Source organism: Penicillium antarcticum (genome assembly GCF_028974205.1).
Source record: "Penicillium antarcticum strain IBT 31339 chromosome Unknown utg000009l_segment0_segment0, whole genome shotgun sequence".
In the NCBI taxonomy this organism is placed as follows: Eukaryota; Fungi; Ascomycota; class Eurotiomycetes; order Eurotiales; family Aspergillaceae; genus Penicillium; species Penicillium antarcticum.
This window is the reverse complement of record NW_026695307.1, coordinates 3,721,085-3,738,107: the sequence shown is the minus strand read 5'-3', so window position 1 is coordinate 3,738,107 and position 17,023 is coordinate 3,721,085. Positions and strand designations below refer to the sequence as shown.

General features: G+C 46.5%; 6 protein-coding genes across 6 annotated transcripts; 2 read left to right on the top strand and 4 right to left on the bottom strand.

The window, feature by feature from the left end:
• Positions 1 to 3,417: 3,417 nt before the first annotated feature.
• On the top strand, positions 3,418 to 4,104 carry N7508_009792 (putative glycosyl transferase family 8 family; the record flags this gene model as incomplete). Its single annotated transcript, XM_058467855.1, has 2 exons — positions 3,418 to 3,440; positions 3,597 to 4,104. 2 exons carry the CDS (start codon positions 3,418 to 3,420, stop codon positions 4,102 to 4,104), a joined length of 531 nt encoding a protein of 176 aa, XP_058315701.1.
• A 1,202-nt stretch (positions 4,105 to 5,306) lies between these two features.
• Positions 5,307 to 5,586, bottom strand: N7508_009791 (uncharacterized protein; the record flags this gene model as incomplete). Its single annotated transcript, XM_058467854.1, has 2 exons — positions 5,307 to 5,413; positions 5,478 to 5,586. 2 exons carry the CDS (start codon positions 5,584 to 5,586, stop codon positions 5,307 to 5,309), a joined length of 216 nt encoding a protein of 71 aa, XP_058315700.1.
• Positions 5,587 to 6,344: 758 nt separating this feature from the next.
• Positions 6,345 to 6,875, bottom strand: N7508_009790 (uncharacterized protein; the record flags this gene model as incomplete). Its single annotated transcript, XM_058467853.1, has 1 exon — positions 6,345 to 6,875. The coding sequence occupies one exon, from the start codon at positions 6,873 to 6,875 to the stop codon at positions 6,345 to 6,347; it is 531 nt and encodes a 176-aa protein (XP_058315699.1).
• A 2,275-nt stretch (positions 6,876 to 9,150) lies between these two features.
• On the top strand, positions 9,151 to 9,901 carry N7508_009789 (uncharacterized protein; the record flags this gene model as incomplete). Its single annotated transcript, XM_058467852.1, has 2 exons — positions 9,151 to 9,795; positions 9,848 to 9,901. The coding sequence occupies 2 exons, from the start codon at positions 9,151 to 9,153 to the stop codon at positions 9,899 to 9,901; spliced, it is 699 nt and encodes a 232-aa protein (XP_058315698.1).
• A 953-nt stretch (positions 9,902 to 10,854) lies between these two features.
• Positions 10,855 to 14,299, bottom strand: N7508_009788 (Mpv17/PMP22; the record flags this gene model as incomplete). Its single annotated transcript, XM_058467851.1, has 4 exons — positions 10,855 to 12,348; positions 12,408 to 12,792; positions 13,180 to 13,596; positions 13,662 to 14,299. The coding sequence occupies 4 exons, from the start codon at positions 14,297 to 14,299 to the stop codon at positions 10,855 to 10,857; spliced, it is 2,934 nt and encodes a 977-aa protein (XP_058315697.1).
• Positions 14,300 to 14,793: 494 nt separating this feature from the next.
• Positions 14,794 to 16,668, bottom strand: N7508_009787 (MFS transporter; the record flags this gene model as incomplete). Its single annotated transcript, XM_058467850.1, has 2 exons — positions 14,794 to 16,245; positions 16,303 to 16,668. The coding sequence occupies 2 exons, from the start codon at positions 16,666 to 16,668 to the stop codon at positions 14,794 to 14,796; spliced, it is 1,818 nt and encodes a 605-aa protein (XP_058315696.1).
• Positions 16,669 to 17,023: the final 355 nt, after the last annotated feature.

Below are 17,023 nucleotides of genomic sequence, written 5' to 3'. Positions count from 1 at the left end.
TTAGCTATCTCGTGACTTGTATAAATAATGCATTTCTTGGCGGTTCCGAACGGTATTTTATTTACAATAGCTTTTTTCTAAATTAAAGATATACTAAATAATCACAAAACTATGGTTAAAATATATCAAAAGTAATAAATATTTGTTAGTCTCAATACTCGCTAAAACACCTTTAAATTACCGTATTTTATTATAATAACTCAGCAATTTATCCATTATTATTATGAAAATAATGTATAGATGGGAAATTTTGTTAGTCCCATGGGAGTCCCACGGGAATTCCCATGGCGGGACCAATTTTTTTTTTTACTCCCATGGGAGTGGGTCCACGGGACTAGACCTCTGTAGGAACTCCCATGGGACTAAGTCCCATGGGAAATGTCAAGGTCTAAATAAGATTGATAGTGTGGACGAAGGCAGCACTAGAAGATAAATATCTCGAAGACTATAAGGATGACAATAAAGTTGCTACGGCGTCTAGGGACTAGACGATATCTTACGAGGGGGTAATATAACGATGTAACTTGACAATGTGACCGATCACGTGATATTATCACGTGGAAGGATTGTGATTGGCTGGCGGAGGTTGATTTAGTCTCTCAGATAGCTCCGCGCCTCCCCTCCTCTTCTTCTTCTCTCCAGTTTAGTGTCTTAGTGAATGGACCCTCTTACCTACTGGCTTACCCTCTCACACTTATTTCTGAAAGGAGCTTCAAGATAACGCTCGAAAATCTTCCTCGCTGCCCACACCCAACGCTTTGATGACACCCAAACATCCTCGTTAACGGCCAACAACTCACACTAATGCTGCAACGAACCATGGGTCCCAACCCGGCAAACTTATGCTCGATTTCATTCGCGATATGATAAGCACTGGTGAAGTAACCACTTCCCAGATAGCTGAAGTTGCTGGCTTTAGTGAACGCGCAATCATCAGGATTCAGTCTAATCTATGGCTTTTCATCAGAACCAAAGCTCCTACATCAAAGCTGGGTTAATTACCATCGTACTCACCAGACCTAAACCCTATAGAAGAATTCTTTGCTAAGCTAAAGGCTTTCATTCGGTGGCATCGGCAGTCTTACGAAAACAATGCGAATCAAGGATTTGATAACTATCTTGAACGGTGCATTGATGCAGTGGAGCAAATGAGGCCAGTGCTCCTGGACATTCCTAGCATCCTATTCTCAACGTTGAAATGATTTAGCGCAAATATACACAAAGCATGATTGAAGAAGAATGTCATCGTGGCATGCACCAGGATAAAGTGTTTACGCACTGCTTCAGTGATACCTCAGTTGTGGTAAGACGTAATTTTATTTGGTGGCGTTATTGTATCTCAAATCTTTCACTCTACACTTCCTTCCATAGCAGCATATACTGTTGAGACTTTCAGCGGGCATGTCCTAGGCTGAAAATCTATAAAACGTCTTATTACCAGCATAGAAGTTTGTACCCGTAGGAATAGGGTAGCAGTGGTAATGGTAGGCTCTCCAGTATCAATAGATATTTGAGTTTGAATTCTTAGAACCAGGTGCTCCATTCTTATCTAGCATCGCAACTGGCACCTCGACCTAGTAGCATCTGCACCACCTCTTTATGGCCCCTATATGATGCAGCTTGAAACGAACTATTATGCTCTCCACCTTGAGCGTTGATATCAGCACCTCGATCTAGTAGCATGTGCACAACCTCCTTATGGCCGTTATATGATGCGGCTTGGACTGCGTTGCCGTAGTGTCCACCCTGGGCGTTGATCTCGGCACCTTGATCCAACAGCGTCTGCATCACCAGCCTCCGCATACATTTATACGAGTCTCTCTGAATAGTGGAATAATATATTGTCTATCACGAGGACAGATCTAGGCTCCGGCTATCTTCCGCAATACTAGAGTAGCTAAGCTATAAAGCTCTCAAATATAGTGGTATCCGTAGAGCCACGGAAGGCGCGCGAGAGGAGGATTGTATCTTAGGAATACGCGCGGGTAGTATCTAACATCGCTAGTCGCGGTGGAACTATGTTATTTGCAAGGAAGCCCTGCCAAGTGGTGCCTAGCCAGTCTATCTAAGCCAACCCTCTTATTATATCCAGATTCATCAATCTATACTAGGTGATATAATCGAAAGTCCAATAGATCGTGCAGATAATATTCACGTATTCTGCTCCCTTGCGTGTTGTCGAGCGGTCTTTTTAGGCCAACGTTTAGCGACAAGTGCTCGTCTAATACTGGAGGTTGTGACTACGGTCTAGAATTTATTCCAGAGGAAGATAGCTATTTTATCAAGGTAGAGACCGGGCTTCTCCAATAGGTGATCACAAAAAGCCTCTATCATCAACAGTGTCACAGTTCGTTTACGGCCTATTAGCGTTTGAGTTGTATATATACTTCCATATTGTCGAAGGTTTCTGTGATTGTAAGCTTGCTGCATTCAGCTTCAATGGCTATTTTAGATGTAGTGAAGGACTATTTCTCTATTATATCACGAATAAGATGAAGCTTTGAAGTGGTAAGCCTTGGCCCTATATCGTTTAGACTGTGCTTGTGTGAGCTCTGAAGACGGCGCAATAGTGAACAATGACCGCGAAAGGAAAGTCTGGCACTTGACGGAGTCCTAATCTGGTGAGAACTCCGGCTGCTTCTTGCTGTCACAATCGAGGTGATATCCTCAACCCATAAAGCGCCTTTCGGAGTTTCCAGCACTTGCCAGAGGATCCAAACTCTTCCAGCATTCTAGTATATACGTCATTGTCGAGCCTGCTATTCAAGAAAGCAGTGACAGCATCTCGTTGTCGAAGATCGAGATCAAACGCCGCAACAAGTGCGAATATCATCCTTGCTATTCTTGCTGTTAGTGTAGTAGCCCGCTTTTTATCTGATGATATAGTCTCTAGATCACCTCAGACGCAAATTCTGGCTTTCAGTTTGTTTGTAGAATTACAATTCCCCACTCAACGGAGTTGCCGGAGAAGTGGCTCTCACGTTGTGTTTAGGGGCTCAATCCTTTGGGGGATAACTGTTGCTATACTTGTCATTACGTATCTTGATACATAAGAAAATAGCGTACGCTTTTGAAAAGAAACGGTCACAACAGCCGAAATTTCTGCCGTACACATGCGTGGGTCCACGCTACAGCGTGCTACATACGTGAAAGTCCTAAGATCAGCATCACCACAACGAATGGGGCGGTTTCCACCCACTTAGCGCGAGACCCTACTCACCTACAGTGCCCCAAAAACATAACCAAGGAAAATACAAAAGTAATGGTCACCCGCGACCGAGCCTTAAACGGTCCTCTCATCCCAAACTCTTAGGATGGAGCGGGCCATGAACTTTACCAGTCCGACACAGGCGAGGAAATTATTCATCCCGCTGCTTGCCACTAGCTTTTGTCTCTATTTTCTAACTTTGCTCAATAATGTCCACCAACCACCCTCCAACGTGATTCTCTATTATGACCGTCCTAATGCTTCAATTCAACCGCCGAGCAGTCCTGATATTCCAATTGATGCGCCGAGCGTCACTACAACTTCATCTCCGACCACAACTCCTCCGCAAAGCCCACCTCGAAGTCCCCATGCTATAGCTATTCCTTAGGGCAGACTACCATGCAAGAGATGATGACAGTGACAAGGCCGATTGGTACTATATGGGCGCACGAACGCTTGTTTATCAACTCCTTCACTCACCTACAACTAAGCTGAAAACGCCAGCCCCGGTGGTGATTCTGGTGACAAAAGATGTTAGGCAAAGTAAGCGAATACGGCTCCAAGCGGACGGGGCAAGTGTGATCGAGATCGAGGAAGTGGACCATGCCTTCTCGATCGGCGAACCTCGCTACGCTCAAGTGCTCACGAAACTACGGGTGTTTGATTATGAAGTTATGCCCTACAAAAAGGTCTTCTTGATGGATACCGATATGGTTATCACAAGGTCACTTGATGCAATTTTCGATGACGACAGTACTCGTTTGAATACGATTGACCCTAATGCAACTCGAACCGACACCGAAAGGGAAATATCCGCCCTTCCTCGGAATTTTATGTTTGCCGCTACGCCAGAATCTGCCGAGAGAGACCACGAGTATCCATATCTGGACCCCTAGCGCGAGAAGTCATATTTCAACGTCGGCTGTATGTTGTTTTCACCGTCAAAAGAGATATATGATTATTACTTTGCGATTTTCGCCCACCCCGAATTGTTTGGACATAGATTGCCTGAGCAAGACCTTCTCAACTATATCCATCGATTAGATGGACCTATGCCGTGGACAAGGCTGCTCTTTTCATGGTATCTTAACTCGCCAAACCAAATTGACCTAGATGGTGGTATTCATTCCAAGTTTTGGGCAGAGGATGCTGGCCCTGGAGAGAAATATGCGCTTAGGTGTCTGGGAGAGATGCAAAGGTACTGCCAAAAACGCTGTTTAGGCTAGATTTTGAGCTGTGCGAATAATGAATTTTATATACATAACTACGTAGCTTTAAACGTCTACGTTTGGCGAGGATGATTTGATCGAGTGAATATATAATCCGTGTTAGCAATCAGCGTGCAGTATTAGGTACCTCTCAAATGTCCCTGGGGGCTATTATATATAATCCAGCCGAGATTGGTATCACTATCAGTGGTAGGTGGCCTTTGATTTCATCGCATGAGGTCCGTTTTAATCTATGTGATATCAGAGCATTGATCCACGGAAAGGGAGTTGCAGGAATGTTGCGAGAGTTCTCGATATACTTCCCCAAAAAGCTGCTACATATAGGGCTGTTTAATGTAGTCAAATTTAATAAGGCGATATAGTCCAATGCTTTGGCAAGATAGGATGTGTTTGTGAAGTATAGAGGATTTCTCTTGGCGTTTCAGAAGACGGTGGAAGCGGAGATACACAAGTCTAGTGCTGCTTATCGTAGCCAAGCTTGATTGCGTGTATCTTTTGAGTTGCAACCACTGTCCATAAATTTGGAGGATCAATTAAACATTTCTATCTATTTCCCTATGTTTATATGACGACTTTCAGTTCTCAGCCTATTCGCTGGTCTCCCATCATTCAGCATACGAAGGTTGGAATGCCTTAGAAGAACTGTTTTGTCGACGGACCGAAAATCGAGCTCACGACGGTGGAAGACGAGGTTCCTTGCGAATTTCCACCGTATATACGGATTGAAGACATCCAGCTAGTTGTCCTCTGTGAGCCAGGGATGTATAGTTACGGCAGTCGGGAGGGAAGTGAGAATATGCCCGTGGGAAAATAGCAATATGCAAAAGTGGAAAGTTGAAGTACACTAAAAGCGCTTTGACTTCCGTAACCTACATAGCGGCATGCTTCTCGGTGTTCATTGCTTCGGTAATGTCGTCGCTGGAGTATGGCAGCTTAACGAGTGGGAGTTGTTCACCTCGCATCCGGTTGAAGGCGGCTATAGGTTTACAATTTCGAAATAATTGTTCCAGCACTGGTGTTCTCGTGCAGTCATCTCTTACGGATCGTCTTTAGTTTTCGTCCGAACAAGGCTACTAGAGCCCTATTGATATCGAGATTACTGAAGTCCGACAAGTAAAGAGACGTTTGAACTCCCTTTGCCACCGGCATGATGGCCCATATGACGGTACCCTAAAAATCCATTATCGAAGTTGAAAGAGCTCTCAGCGTGGGCTATGCAACCAAAAAAATTCATGAAGGGATAGACCAATATGTTCAACGCAAAGCCTGTCATCTGCAATGATGACATGTTTCTTGTACTTTAAGCAAGAACCAACACATTTATTGCAATATCACATGGTTTTCCATAATGGTTGAAGCCTATTGCCTAGGGAAATAGATAGGCGGACAATATCATAAAGGGGAGCGCGGGAGTCATGGCCGTTGCAGTGAGTAGAATCAGGTTCTACGCTAAGAGACGGATGATATGCGATCGTACTATTCCGCGAGAGGCTGTGCGCAGACATTGAGAGACTAGCAGTCTCAGATAGGCGCTCGTGGCCCAATTATGTTCTATTCTTGCTCTGTCTATTGCGCACTCACCCTTCTCAGTCCTAGTCGCGCGACAACAAAGCGGCCACCATATTCAATCTATATATTCCTCTTGAATACTACGATAAGTACATACGACCACAGGGTGTGGAGAACAGGGCTTCCCGTCCGCTCAGCCGTACTTAAGCCACACGCCGGTAAGTTAGTAGTTAGGTGGGTGACCACTAGCGAATCCTTACTGTTGTATGTTTTTTTCTTTTTTTTTTTTTTTTTTTTTTTTGCTCTCTATTTGAATGCCGACTACGTGTTGTATAAAAGTGTTATCTTAATCTAAAGAATCGATCTCTTGTATTCAAAATTTTCACATAATCTATCAGTCAGGCTGTGTTTGGGGGATCGAGAGCCTGGTTTCTGATGGGAGCTCCAAGATAACGCTCGAATATCTTCCAGCCATCGGCAGTCATTCTTAAGCGATCAGTCATTGGGCCAGTCCACCATACTGCAGGAAGTCCATCAGTTCTGATAGTATCATGACCAGAAACATTACTCGCATCATCTCCCTTCCAGCCATATCTGATGAGAGTTTCGTGGTATCTGACTACCACGCCACTCTCTTCGTCACGGTCAACGACATGGTTTGTGGCGCTGCGCGTGATCCCGTGAATAAAGAACTCATAGCTCTCCTCGAAGAAACGTCTTATCTCTTCGTGGCCGCGGATGGTCCCGTGGCTGTGGTATACATCGGCTTGGGGGAGAAATGTTGAGATGATTTTCTCGTGGTCCCACTCCTCAAATATAAAGTTATGGCGGTTGAAAAAGTCAATCGCGGTGCACCGTTCTTCGCTTGACGCATTGTTGGAAGTCGATGGGTTGATGGGGGGAAAGTGACCGTTCGGAATGAACGACATTGTTGACTTTGGTATCGTGGTAATTGAATTGAAGATGGCTTGGCTATTGTTATTTCGGAAGACGGAAATAAGTCTTTTCGCATTCTTTTCAATTATCTCTTTGGCTGCCCCCTATATACCAGTAGTTGATAAGTGATCATTAACAATATAAGCTCTACATGGTGACGTAACTGTACAAATGTAAGGCTCTTGCGTTACTATACATTGTGGATTTTAAATCCGGATTTTAAGCAGAATTTATTTGTAAGTCTCAGAGGAAAGTCAGTGGGCACGCTATTGGGCAGTAGATTGAAGATAGTGGGGGTGTCTGTAATTTGGGGGATAGGGGCATTTATAGCTGTAGTCTTTTGTTCCAGGTTTGCTGGACTAGTTATTTCAAAATTTTGTTTGAAATTCACTCAATTATTGATTGCTATTGACATGATGGCATCGTTGCACGAAGGCTTCGTGAACAACCATGGTGTCAATGTTCAGTTCCGAGCATGCGGCAAGGGGCCATTACTGGTCCTCCAATACACGTTTGCGGATGATGGTTTGTCTTTTCTACCCATAACGGGAGAGTTTGGCAAGAGTTACAGTTTTGTGTATCCTACTTTCAATAGTTTTTACTGAGAGATATCCTTGAAGATGCCCGACGCATACGATTTGAAAGTGATTGTGGAGATATTTTTGATATCCTTGATCATTCAAAACCTAAAACGAAATCATCTGAGGCCATGGTATTGGTGGTGCTTTGATCCAGGTATTCTCCTTGTTCTATCCAGAGCGGGTTACTGGCCTCATTCTCATCAACCCACATATGATACCGACATTCTATAATCTAGTCAAATTCGACACGGGTCAACAAGAAAAAGCCGGAATGTACTTTACCATATTTCCACTATCAGCCTGAGACCTCAAAATGAGGAACTCATTGTTTGCTACATTCGAAACCCCGAACGCAAGCGAGATGTTCAACAGTATCTGGCAGACCATCCTATACATGGCATTCTCAAGTACTACAATAGTAAATTCCCTCAGCCCCCTACGGCGAAGAAGTCGACACCTCACAGATGATTTTCAATGTACCAGCCATCTTGATATGGGGTCTGGAAGAGTATGTCTCTCTCAAAATACTGGATGGACTCGCTCCGCTTTTTCTGAAGGGATTGAGAATGATCACCCTACTAGATACAGGCCACTGGTGCTTCCAGGATGAACCGACCAGAGTGGAACGAGAAATCTGGTCTTGTTTGGCAGATCTGGCGCGAACTGAAGAAGAATGGAGGAAGTCAAGTGGTTGCGCCTCGTCTCATTCTGTATGTCAATTAGGGCTTCCCTCCACAGAGCAAGTTGAATACTGTCCAATATTTTCATATATGCCGCTTGAATTTCATTGGTATTCTCAATGAATATACCACTGTTGTGTTCATTTGCAGTGAAAGGAAGCCGGAGACCCACGTGAATGCTGAATGCTGACAGCCAAATATACTGTATGAAGGGGTTGTGTTCGAGATCACCACCTTATGTCCTGGCTCGCAGAGTGATAAGATCTGTGTTAATTCATTATCTTTCTCTCGTATGTTTTGGATGATGTTGTCTCATGACAGGTCGATAATCGCAGTCTGGCAGGGGTGATAATAATGGTTCCGTATTAATTTGATGCCGAGGCTCTGGGGGATGAGGCTTCACTACTGCAACGAAGTCTATTCCCACGACGGAAACGGATGATCTTGGGTGAGATGTTTAGGTTTGATTCGGTATTTCTGATTTTGGTTTGGAGTCTGCCTAGAGGGCTCTGCCCAAAGGTCTATGGTCGTCTTCAAGATATGATATCTGACATGGTGTTATCAAGTGTGCGACCTACAGAGGACTACATTAGCCCATACTTGAATGAGATATCAGCAAAGAGAAACACAGTGGGGGCCAGTATTTATATCGATTCTCCACTTCAGTCAAATAAAATTTTGCCCCGTTTCAGTGATCGGCACGGCAGGGGCTGAGTTTGGGGGCCATTTTCTAGTACTGAGACCAAATCAAAGAGATCCAGAGATTAATGAAGCTACTTCAAGGCAGATCTGGGGGCTGGTGGCCTTCCATGGCTTATACTTACCAACTCGGTTTTAGCATAGGGTGGAGTCCCTTGCGCATGCCCTGAAGATCACAGTATTTAGCGTCACCCTAGTACGACAATGCCACTGTTGATGATGTCACCAAGTGACTCAAAAGCTACACTATATAGCGCTCTGTCGCTCCAGAAGTCTTGCTCAACATCAACCTCCCACTTCATCTCAACATGTTCACCACACAATCAAATTCATGGGTACAATCCGTATCATGGCCACGAGATCGCAAACCCTTTAGAATACCACAGCGCCAGATAGCCCTCCGCAAAGAACACATCGCAACTACCGACACACATCTCCTGCTTAAACCACAAGGCGGAGCCCAATCGGCTGTCCGATTCAAGATCATTGACGACTACAACGACTCAACAAAGTTCACAGTGACAGGCAAGAAGTATAGCGATCGCTCATGTCGAGAAATCCGCGACTCATCCGGTCTACCCTTATTCGAAATCCACGAAAAGGCCAGGTTCGCACATAAGTGGTTTGTCACCCTACCCGGCAGCAACGAAGCCACCGTAGCCAATGCAGCTGTGAAGTACTCGTTGAAGTATGGGATCAATGACTTTGGTATGTCATTTGAAAACCAAGCTGCCCTGGAGACGAAAGATCAAGAGAACAAACAGGTCAATTTGGTTGTGGAGAGGCATGGTAATAGCATTCCGCGGTTTGATGTTGTGGATGGGGATCGGACGGTGGCTTGTGTGAAGGAGAGTTGGGAACATAACAGGACTTGGCCGCTAATGACTACGGGTTACCGCAAGACTCAGCCTGTTCTTGATATTTCTGTAGCTGCTGGTGCGGACTTGTCATTGGTAAGACTCCGTATATGCTATATCGGGATTACCGTGGGCTAATGGTGAGCAGGGTGCTGCTGTTGGTGTGATTTTATCGGATTGGGCATATATGGCTTATAAGTGACTCGTATTGGAATCGGAAACTGTGAGTCTGTCTTTTAGGTTGGTCTAGATGATGTGGTAGTAAATGCGTGGATACCCTGTTTTATACGTAGCCCACTCGTCGAGTTATTGATGTACTTTTTGGGCAATACTGGTTCATATCTGTAGAGACCATATGTCACAGTCTTTTACAAAGTTGCAGTTTTCAAATGAGGCTGACTTGGAACATATCCCAGAAACTTTACCACTGGATCTAATGAGAGGAGGTTTGTTTGTGTTCGATCCGACTCTTCATAAAAAATGCAGGTTTCATCCCTACATCGCCTATTTTCTTTCACTTTTCCATTCCATGGTTTTACTCTTTATGCTTATTTAGGTTCTAATCTCACTCGGTCCTTATTGTATTGCTTCCTGTGTCCCTGCCCTCTTACTGCATGAATCAATGTTTCTACCGGTGTCTGATATTCCCGGTCATACCATCGCTATGCGCTTTGGCGAAAATTAATTAGACAACTGGGCGGCTGGCCTAATGGTAAGGCGCTTGTTTTCGGCGATAGATCTTCCGAAAGGATCCTCTATGGAATACACAAGAGATTGCAGGTTCGATCCCTGCGTCGCTCACTTCTTTTTTTGCTCTTAATTTTTTGCTACCTTACTGAATTAATGATTTCTTATTTTGTTGTAAATTTTTAATCTTGTCTTTCAATAAGAATTTATCATACTGTCTGCACGTTTGGGACTACAAGCAAATACAGAAAGAAAATAATGCCTTTCTAGGAATGGAACTTGTGATATAACTATATCTATACCTATATATATATATATAACTGTGGAGGAAGACTCGAGCCTATGCACACATATATCAAGAGCATGAATGAAATTAAGTATTTGCGTATTCTATCAGCTCCAGATCTATGCAATCGCTAAAGATAGACAGGAAAACACCAAGATCCAACTTCAGGTCTCACTCCGAATCTACTCGGAATCAATCATATCCGCCGAATCACTGGTTCTCCTCCTCCCACCCCGTCTAGCATAAGCCAACTCCCGCTCCTGGCGCCACTCACACTCATCCCGGAATTCGCAAATCCGACACTTCCACGCATCCATAATCTCTACTCCACACGGATCACGCTCGCCACGCCACCAGGTCATCTGGTCGGAGAGATACGAGGTCATGGTTGTAGGATCGTAGAGGAAGGATCGACTTCCCAGATGGCGGGAAGCGGATTCTTCTTCGACGGCAGAGGAGAGGTATCGGGCTGTGAGGACGGGGGAGAGGAGGGTTTGATATTCCTCCAGGAGGTCTGGTTGGGTGGTTGCAGGGATGGATGGGGCGATGGTTGTGAGTGTTGTTTCTGGAAGGAATGTAAGGCGGAGTTGGTCTATCATGAATGCCCATAGACGGGAGAGGGTATTGTGTGTCATGAGGATGCTGGTTGAGTCTTGATTGGCTGGTGGGTTCGAGGCTGGGTTATTTGCGTTTGATGTTGGACTTGCTTCGTGTTCTTGAGAAGAGAGGGCGTCAAAAAATTCGTCGTTTAGTCCGTCGACTTCTGAGACAAATGCACTTGTGAATGGGCTCTCCGGACTGAAGTTATACCGAGCGGCGAGGATGTCAATCGTCACGTCATCGCTGGTGATGAGACGGTTCAGCATATGATAGTAGAGCTGTAATTGGAGAAGAGTAGGCCGGAACCCAGTACTCTTAACAGTCGGTATAGACCGACTAGCCTTGGTCTTAATATCCGTCAAGTAAACGCGAGGAAGACTATAAGCCTCCGTAGGCAATTCCTGCTCCATCTTCTCCGGACCAGGCACCTCCTCGCCACCACCCTGTCCCCACTCAGAAAGACTCCTCCCGCCTTGCGCAGAAGAAAGCAAAAAGTCAGACAATGACATCTGATACTCAGGCAAAGCAACTCTGGAAGCAGCAAGATCGGCATAAAACCCAGCAGCAGTTCCCTCAAGTCCAGAATCAGGACACTCATAAGACAACTGATCTATAACCCCATTGACGATCTCCCCATCAACAAGCCCCCAAACCTCCATCTCCCGCGTAACCCCATACTCACGCAGCATACGCAGTCCTTGGATAATGTTCCAAACCCGAAGACCCCACGCATCCTCCTTCGTCGAAATCTCCACAGGGACAGTGGTATATATCTCATCTTCAAGAGTTTTATGCACAGTACTCCCGCGTAGCATGGCAGGCGTGCGCTTCTTCCGCCCATGCTTGGTAAGGGTATACCAATACTGCAGCTCGCACCAAGCAGGCGAAACAAGATCCGTAACGGAGAACGCTTTATTAGGTGCTCTGCGGAATCGTTCGACGGGTGATCGTGTGTCGAGTGTTTTAACAGCTGGGTCCTGCTTGATCCATTCCTGTTCGCGCGCTGCGCTACGCTCGCGCTCTATCGTTCTGCCTTCTGTTGAATTGGTGTGCTCGACTAATCGCTTCGGTAGACGCTGTTAGCTAAATTCAGTTACGCCATGAACAGAGCGGGAGTGGAATGGGAAGAGCATACCAAGCGGGCTGGCCCTGTTGCTGTTGCTAGCGCGCGGACTGCCACTCGCCATCCTGCTGAACCCGCCCATGCGACCTGATTTACCCTGGCCTGACCGCCATGGTGAACGGGGCCCTTCCGGGCCCAGCACCTTTGGTAACTGTGCACGTGTAGGTGTACCCGGTTGCGCAATGCCAACGCCATCCTCAATATCGGCAACGAGGGCTGCAATTGCCGCCGGAGAGAGAGAGTGGCAATGTCCGGATCGGGGATGTCCGATCTTGTGGATGTTTGTTTCGGGGAGGTCGGGATTGCAGTCGAGCTTGGGGTTGGAGTGGCGGGCTGGACGGTCGCGTTTTCCGTGGCGGCTTTGAGGAGGTCGTCTAGTATTTCTTCTTCGTCTGTGCTGAATTCGGAACCGTAGTCTGATTCTTGGTCAGTTCCGTACATGCCGGAAGGTCATGATGGGTTGAGACTGAGGTTGGTGCTGAGGTGAGGTGAGTTGGAGATGCGTCATTGTCATTGGGAATTCTGGGGTTGTGAGTGGCTGACTCTGATTACCTCGACTATAGCTATCTACAAGTGGTAATTGCGAAGATAATTTTGATTAAATAGCTGTAAATGCAGCGAATTACAATTAATACAACTCAACTCGATACAAGAAACAGAAATCCATTGATCTAATATGGTATCAAATGCAACGCTAAGTAACACGCAAATCTATAAATCTAAGTCTATACAAAACCCCCAGCTCTCATCTATACTCAATATAAAAATCCAACATCAAAATTACACAGCCCCAGCAATCAATTCAATTCCCCCCGGCCCAACCAATCCCCTAACCCTCTCCTCCTCCGCAATCTCGGCCAACAAAACCTCCTTAGCAGCCTTCTGATTCAACCAAGACAAATAAGTCTGCCACCCGACAGCAATAACACCAGAAAACACATTCCGGAACTGCGCAGGTATATACATAAAACTGAACGCCGTAACAACCGGCCAAAGCTTAACACTGTTCGTGATAGAAACAGGCAGAGCCTTCTTCAGGCGCTCGTAGGTCTCTTCCATAGTCGCACCGCCGAGGAGGGAGTGCACACTGAAGAAGTATGTGTTGAAGACGGGTGTAAAGCAAGTTTGTTGGACGACGACTTTCGTCAGGATTGAGAGGATTTTGCTGGGGTAATTGAAGTGGTTACCGAGGAATAGGAACCTGATATTAACATTAGTCTCCTCTTCTTGATCTTGTACTGTACCAAGGAAAGAAAGCAAGCGTACCAGTTATAAGAAGGAATACTAGACCCAGCCCCAACAACCAAATGTCGCATCGTTCTATACGGATCATATCCAGCATACTTGGGCCCTTCGTCCTCCCCATCTCCAACAGCGGCTTGTGTCCGTGTCTGGCCAGTCTGGCCAGTCTGCGCATCGCCTTTCTCTCCCTTCTCGGGCAAAATCTCAGCGGGGAAAAGCATCTGCGCACTCAAATCTCCACAGAGATAAATAACAATCGAACTCCAGAACTGCGTCGTATATGGCCTTTCATGTTGCACGCGCGCATACCACCTTCCTAGTTTTCCCGCGGGGCCAGCCTTGATCGAGTCGCGGATGCGAACGCCGAAGGTGCGAGATTGTTTTATGGGTGGTGTTGCTGCGCCTGCTGATGCGGCGGGTGTATCTTTTGGCGGAGGCGAGGCATGGTGATTTAAATGTGATGTTGAGTGTGACTGTGTAGCATTCGATCCCATATTGCATACTGTGTTTGTGCTTGCATTTTTATGTGTTTTATTCCCCGACGCAGAATCAGACTTATAGCGGTGACAGCGAGGTCGGCGCAAAGGGTGGAATCCGGGGGTTATCGGTCGCGGTCGGAGGAATGTTGATCTTGGGCCGAGGGATTTGGGGAGCGGTGTCATATTTGGGGCGCTGGTCTGTACATCTATTTGCGATGAGGGTTTTTGTATAAAAAATGGAAAACAAAAGAGTGAAAGACTGAATGAGTGGGAGTTCGGGGAGAAGTTCGAGATCTCTTGTGACGGGAAAGCCGAGTGTCGGGTGAATGCAGTGCCGGGTGAGGATTCCGATTGGTGCTTATGTTATCTTGTTATTTAGGGCTATTAAATATAGAATCCGATATTGAATGGATAGTGATCTTGTATTATTTTAATCAAAACGCCAGATCTATATAGATGCAAACCGTAGACACATAATCGGTCATCCCCAGCGTGAGAACAAGATCCCATCGGGTATCAAAACAAAAGCAAACGCATACGCATATGCAGCAGATGCAAAACGGAGAATTTTTGGGGTGTGTAGGAGTAGGGTAGGGGAATAAAAACTAAGATTAAAACGACTTCGTCAAGCATAAATGACAAAGTCTAAATAAGAACAGGAGCCGCACAGCAACAACCTAGTTCTTGAAAGACTCACGAGTATTGACACGGTCAATATCGTACGGGTTACCCTCATAAGTGACCGAACGGTGCAACGAGCCCGCAGTACGAGTCGACGCAACAGAGTGAGCACGACTGCGAATGCGCTGCGCAGAAGGAAGCTGTTCAACGCCATCCTCCGACTCACTGGAGATAGAGCCAGCAGGAGCAGGCGCCTCAGTGCGATCATATTCAACCTTCTCTTCTTCAACGGGAGTGGTATCAACCTGTTCCTGGACCTTGCGCATGAAAGCCTCGGACTGGGCGGCGAACTTGCACCGGGTACGAATTGCAGGGCCGTACTTATAGAAGAGGAATGGGAAAGGCACACAGGCGAGAGCGAGGAAGGCTGGTACCGAAGATGCCCAGTGGATACCAAGGTTCTTGTACATGTAGGTAGTGAAGAGAGGGAAAGCAGCACCAAAGAGGGAGCGCAGGACGGAGTTTGCGGCTAGGACGGAGGCGGCGAAGATGGTGTAGGCATCGATGAGGTAGTTCATGATTCCGAGGAAGACGAGGACCATGCCGAAGCCGAAGGGGACGCCTGCGGCGATACTGGCCATGAAGTGGATTGAGGTGTAGTTTGTCCAGGCGAACCAGAAGAGACCGATTGGGATAGCGATGGAGGCGATTAAACAAGGTGGAAGACGGGCTTCCGGGGGTGCGAAGCCGTTGTGGTTGTCTGAGGTTCTAACGTAGCGCTTGTTATCCCAGAGAGTATAGACCACTGCGATCAACATGCCGACCATAATTCCGAGGAAGGCGAGACCGCTAACTCCCTGGTTCCAGCCGCGTGATTGTTGGTACACAATAGGGAAGGCTGCAAACATCATGTACAAGGTACCGTAGACGATTGCCATGTACAGAGAAAGGAGGAAGACGATAGGCTCGCGAAACAGCAAGATCCAAGGGCGAGAAAGCGAGACCTTGAAGGAGTTCTTCAGGGAGACTTTGCCCTGGTCAATATCGATCTTGCTGCGATAGATCTTTCCAGACAGCTTTGAGAGTCTCTCGGCACGGCGGCGCAACAGAACAGGCGCATAGGTCTCGGGGATCAACAGAGAGCCCATAATCCAGACAGCGCCCGAGAAAGCAGCCAAGAAACCAAGGACCCATCTGAATCCAGCATTCATACCGAGGAAGCCTCCAATTATCGGGCCCAGGACTGGACCCAAGAACGGAGCAGCAGCAAAGAGTGACATGGCGACTCCACGCTGCTTAGCGGGGAACATATCAGCAATGACACCACCGGCATTGGTCAAAGGCGAAGAACCAAAGGAACCAGCAAAGAATCTCAGGATAATAAGAGTCCAGCTATTCTGGGCACCAGCAGCACCAGCATTGAAAGCTGTGAGAGCAGCATAGGTCGTAACGAATAGGATCTGACGACCAAACAGCTCACTAAGCGGAGCCCAGAGCAAAGGACCAATCTATAACAGAATACGTTAACACTGAGCTCAAGTCAAAAACCAGGAAGCATCACATACCGCAAAGCCCAAGACGAAAAGCGAAACACCAAGAGTAGCCAACTCTTGTCCAATACCGAAATCAGCCATAATCTCTTCAATACCGCCAGTGTAGGCCGAAGAAACCAAGGCAACAGCCAGCGTAGCAATAGCCACAAGCATGGTAAATGACCACTTCTTTGCCTCGCTAAAGTTCATGGGATTGCGAGGATCATTGGGGATCCATGTTACGGCAAATGGGTCGTCGTCTGTTCCTGCACCGGGGTACGGGTGATCAATAATCTCCTGTGTAACGACACCCTGGTCAAAGACCAAGCGCCAGTATGGGATCTTGGTTGGGGCAGTCATCTCGATCTTTTCGAGCTGGGGTTCCGTATTGGCTGCCATGGCGGCAGATGTGTAGAGTCGATGCTCTGGGTTGTTTATTAGGATGCGGTGGCCAGACTCGGTAAGGTGGGGAGGTGAGAGGTATTTTATTGTGGATAGACCCTGAGACCGTTTGCGGGGTGTGCAATGGTCCTAATTAGGTATTAGGTGCCCTGGTGGATGGGAACTAATATGGAAGTGTAGGTATAAGATGTAAACTGGAAGCTGAGATTGCAGGCTAGCTTTATTATATATGCAGCTCTTGAGAGATTACCCCGTGGCGCTTTTTCCAAGCTAAAAATTCATATTATTCACTTTGGCGCATCTTGGTTATGAACTTATGCAGAGTGGAGATCGCCGAATGCGGTCTGTTATC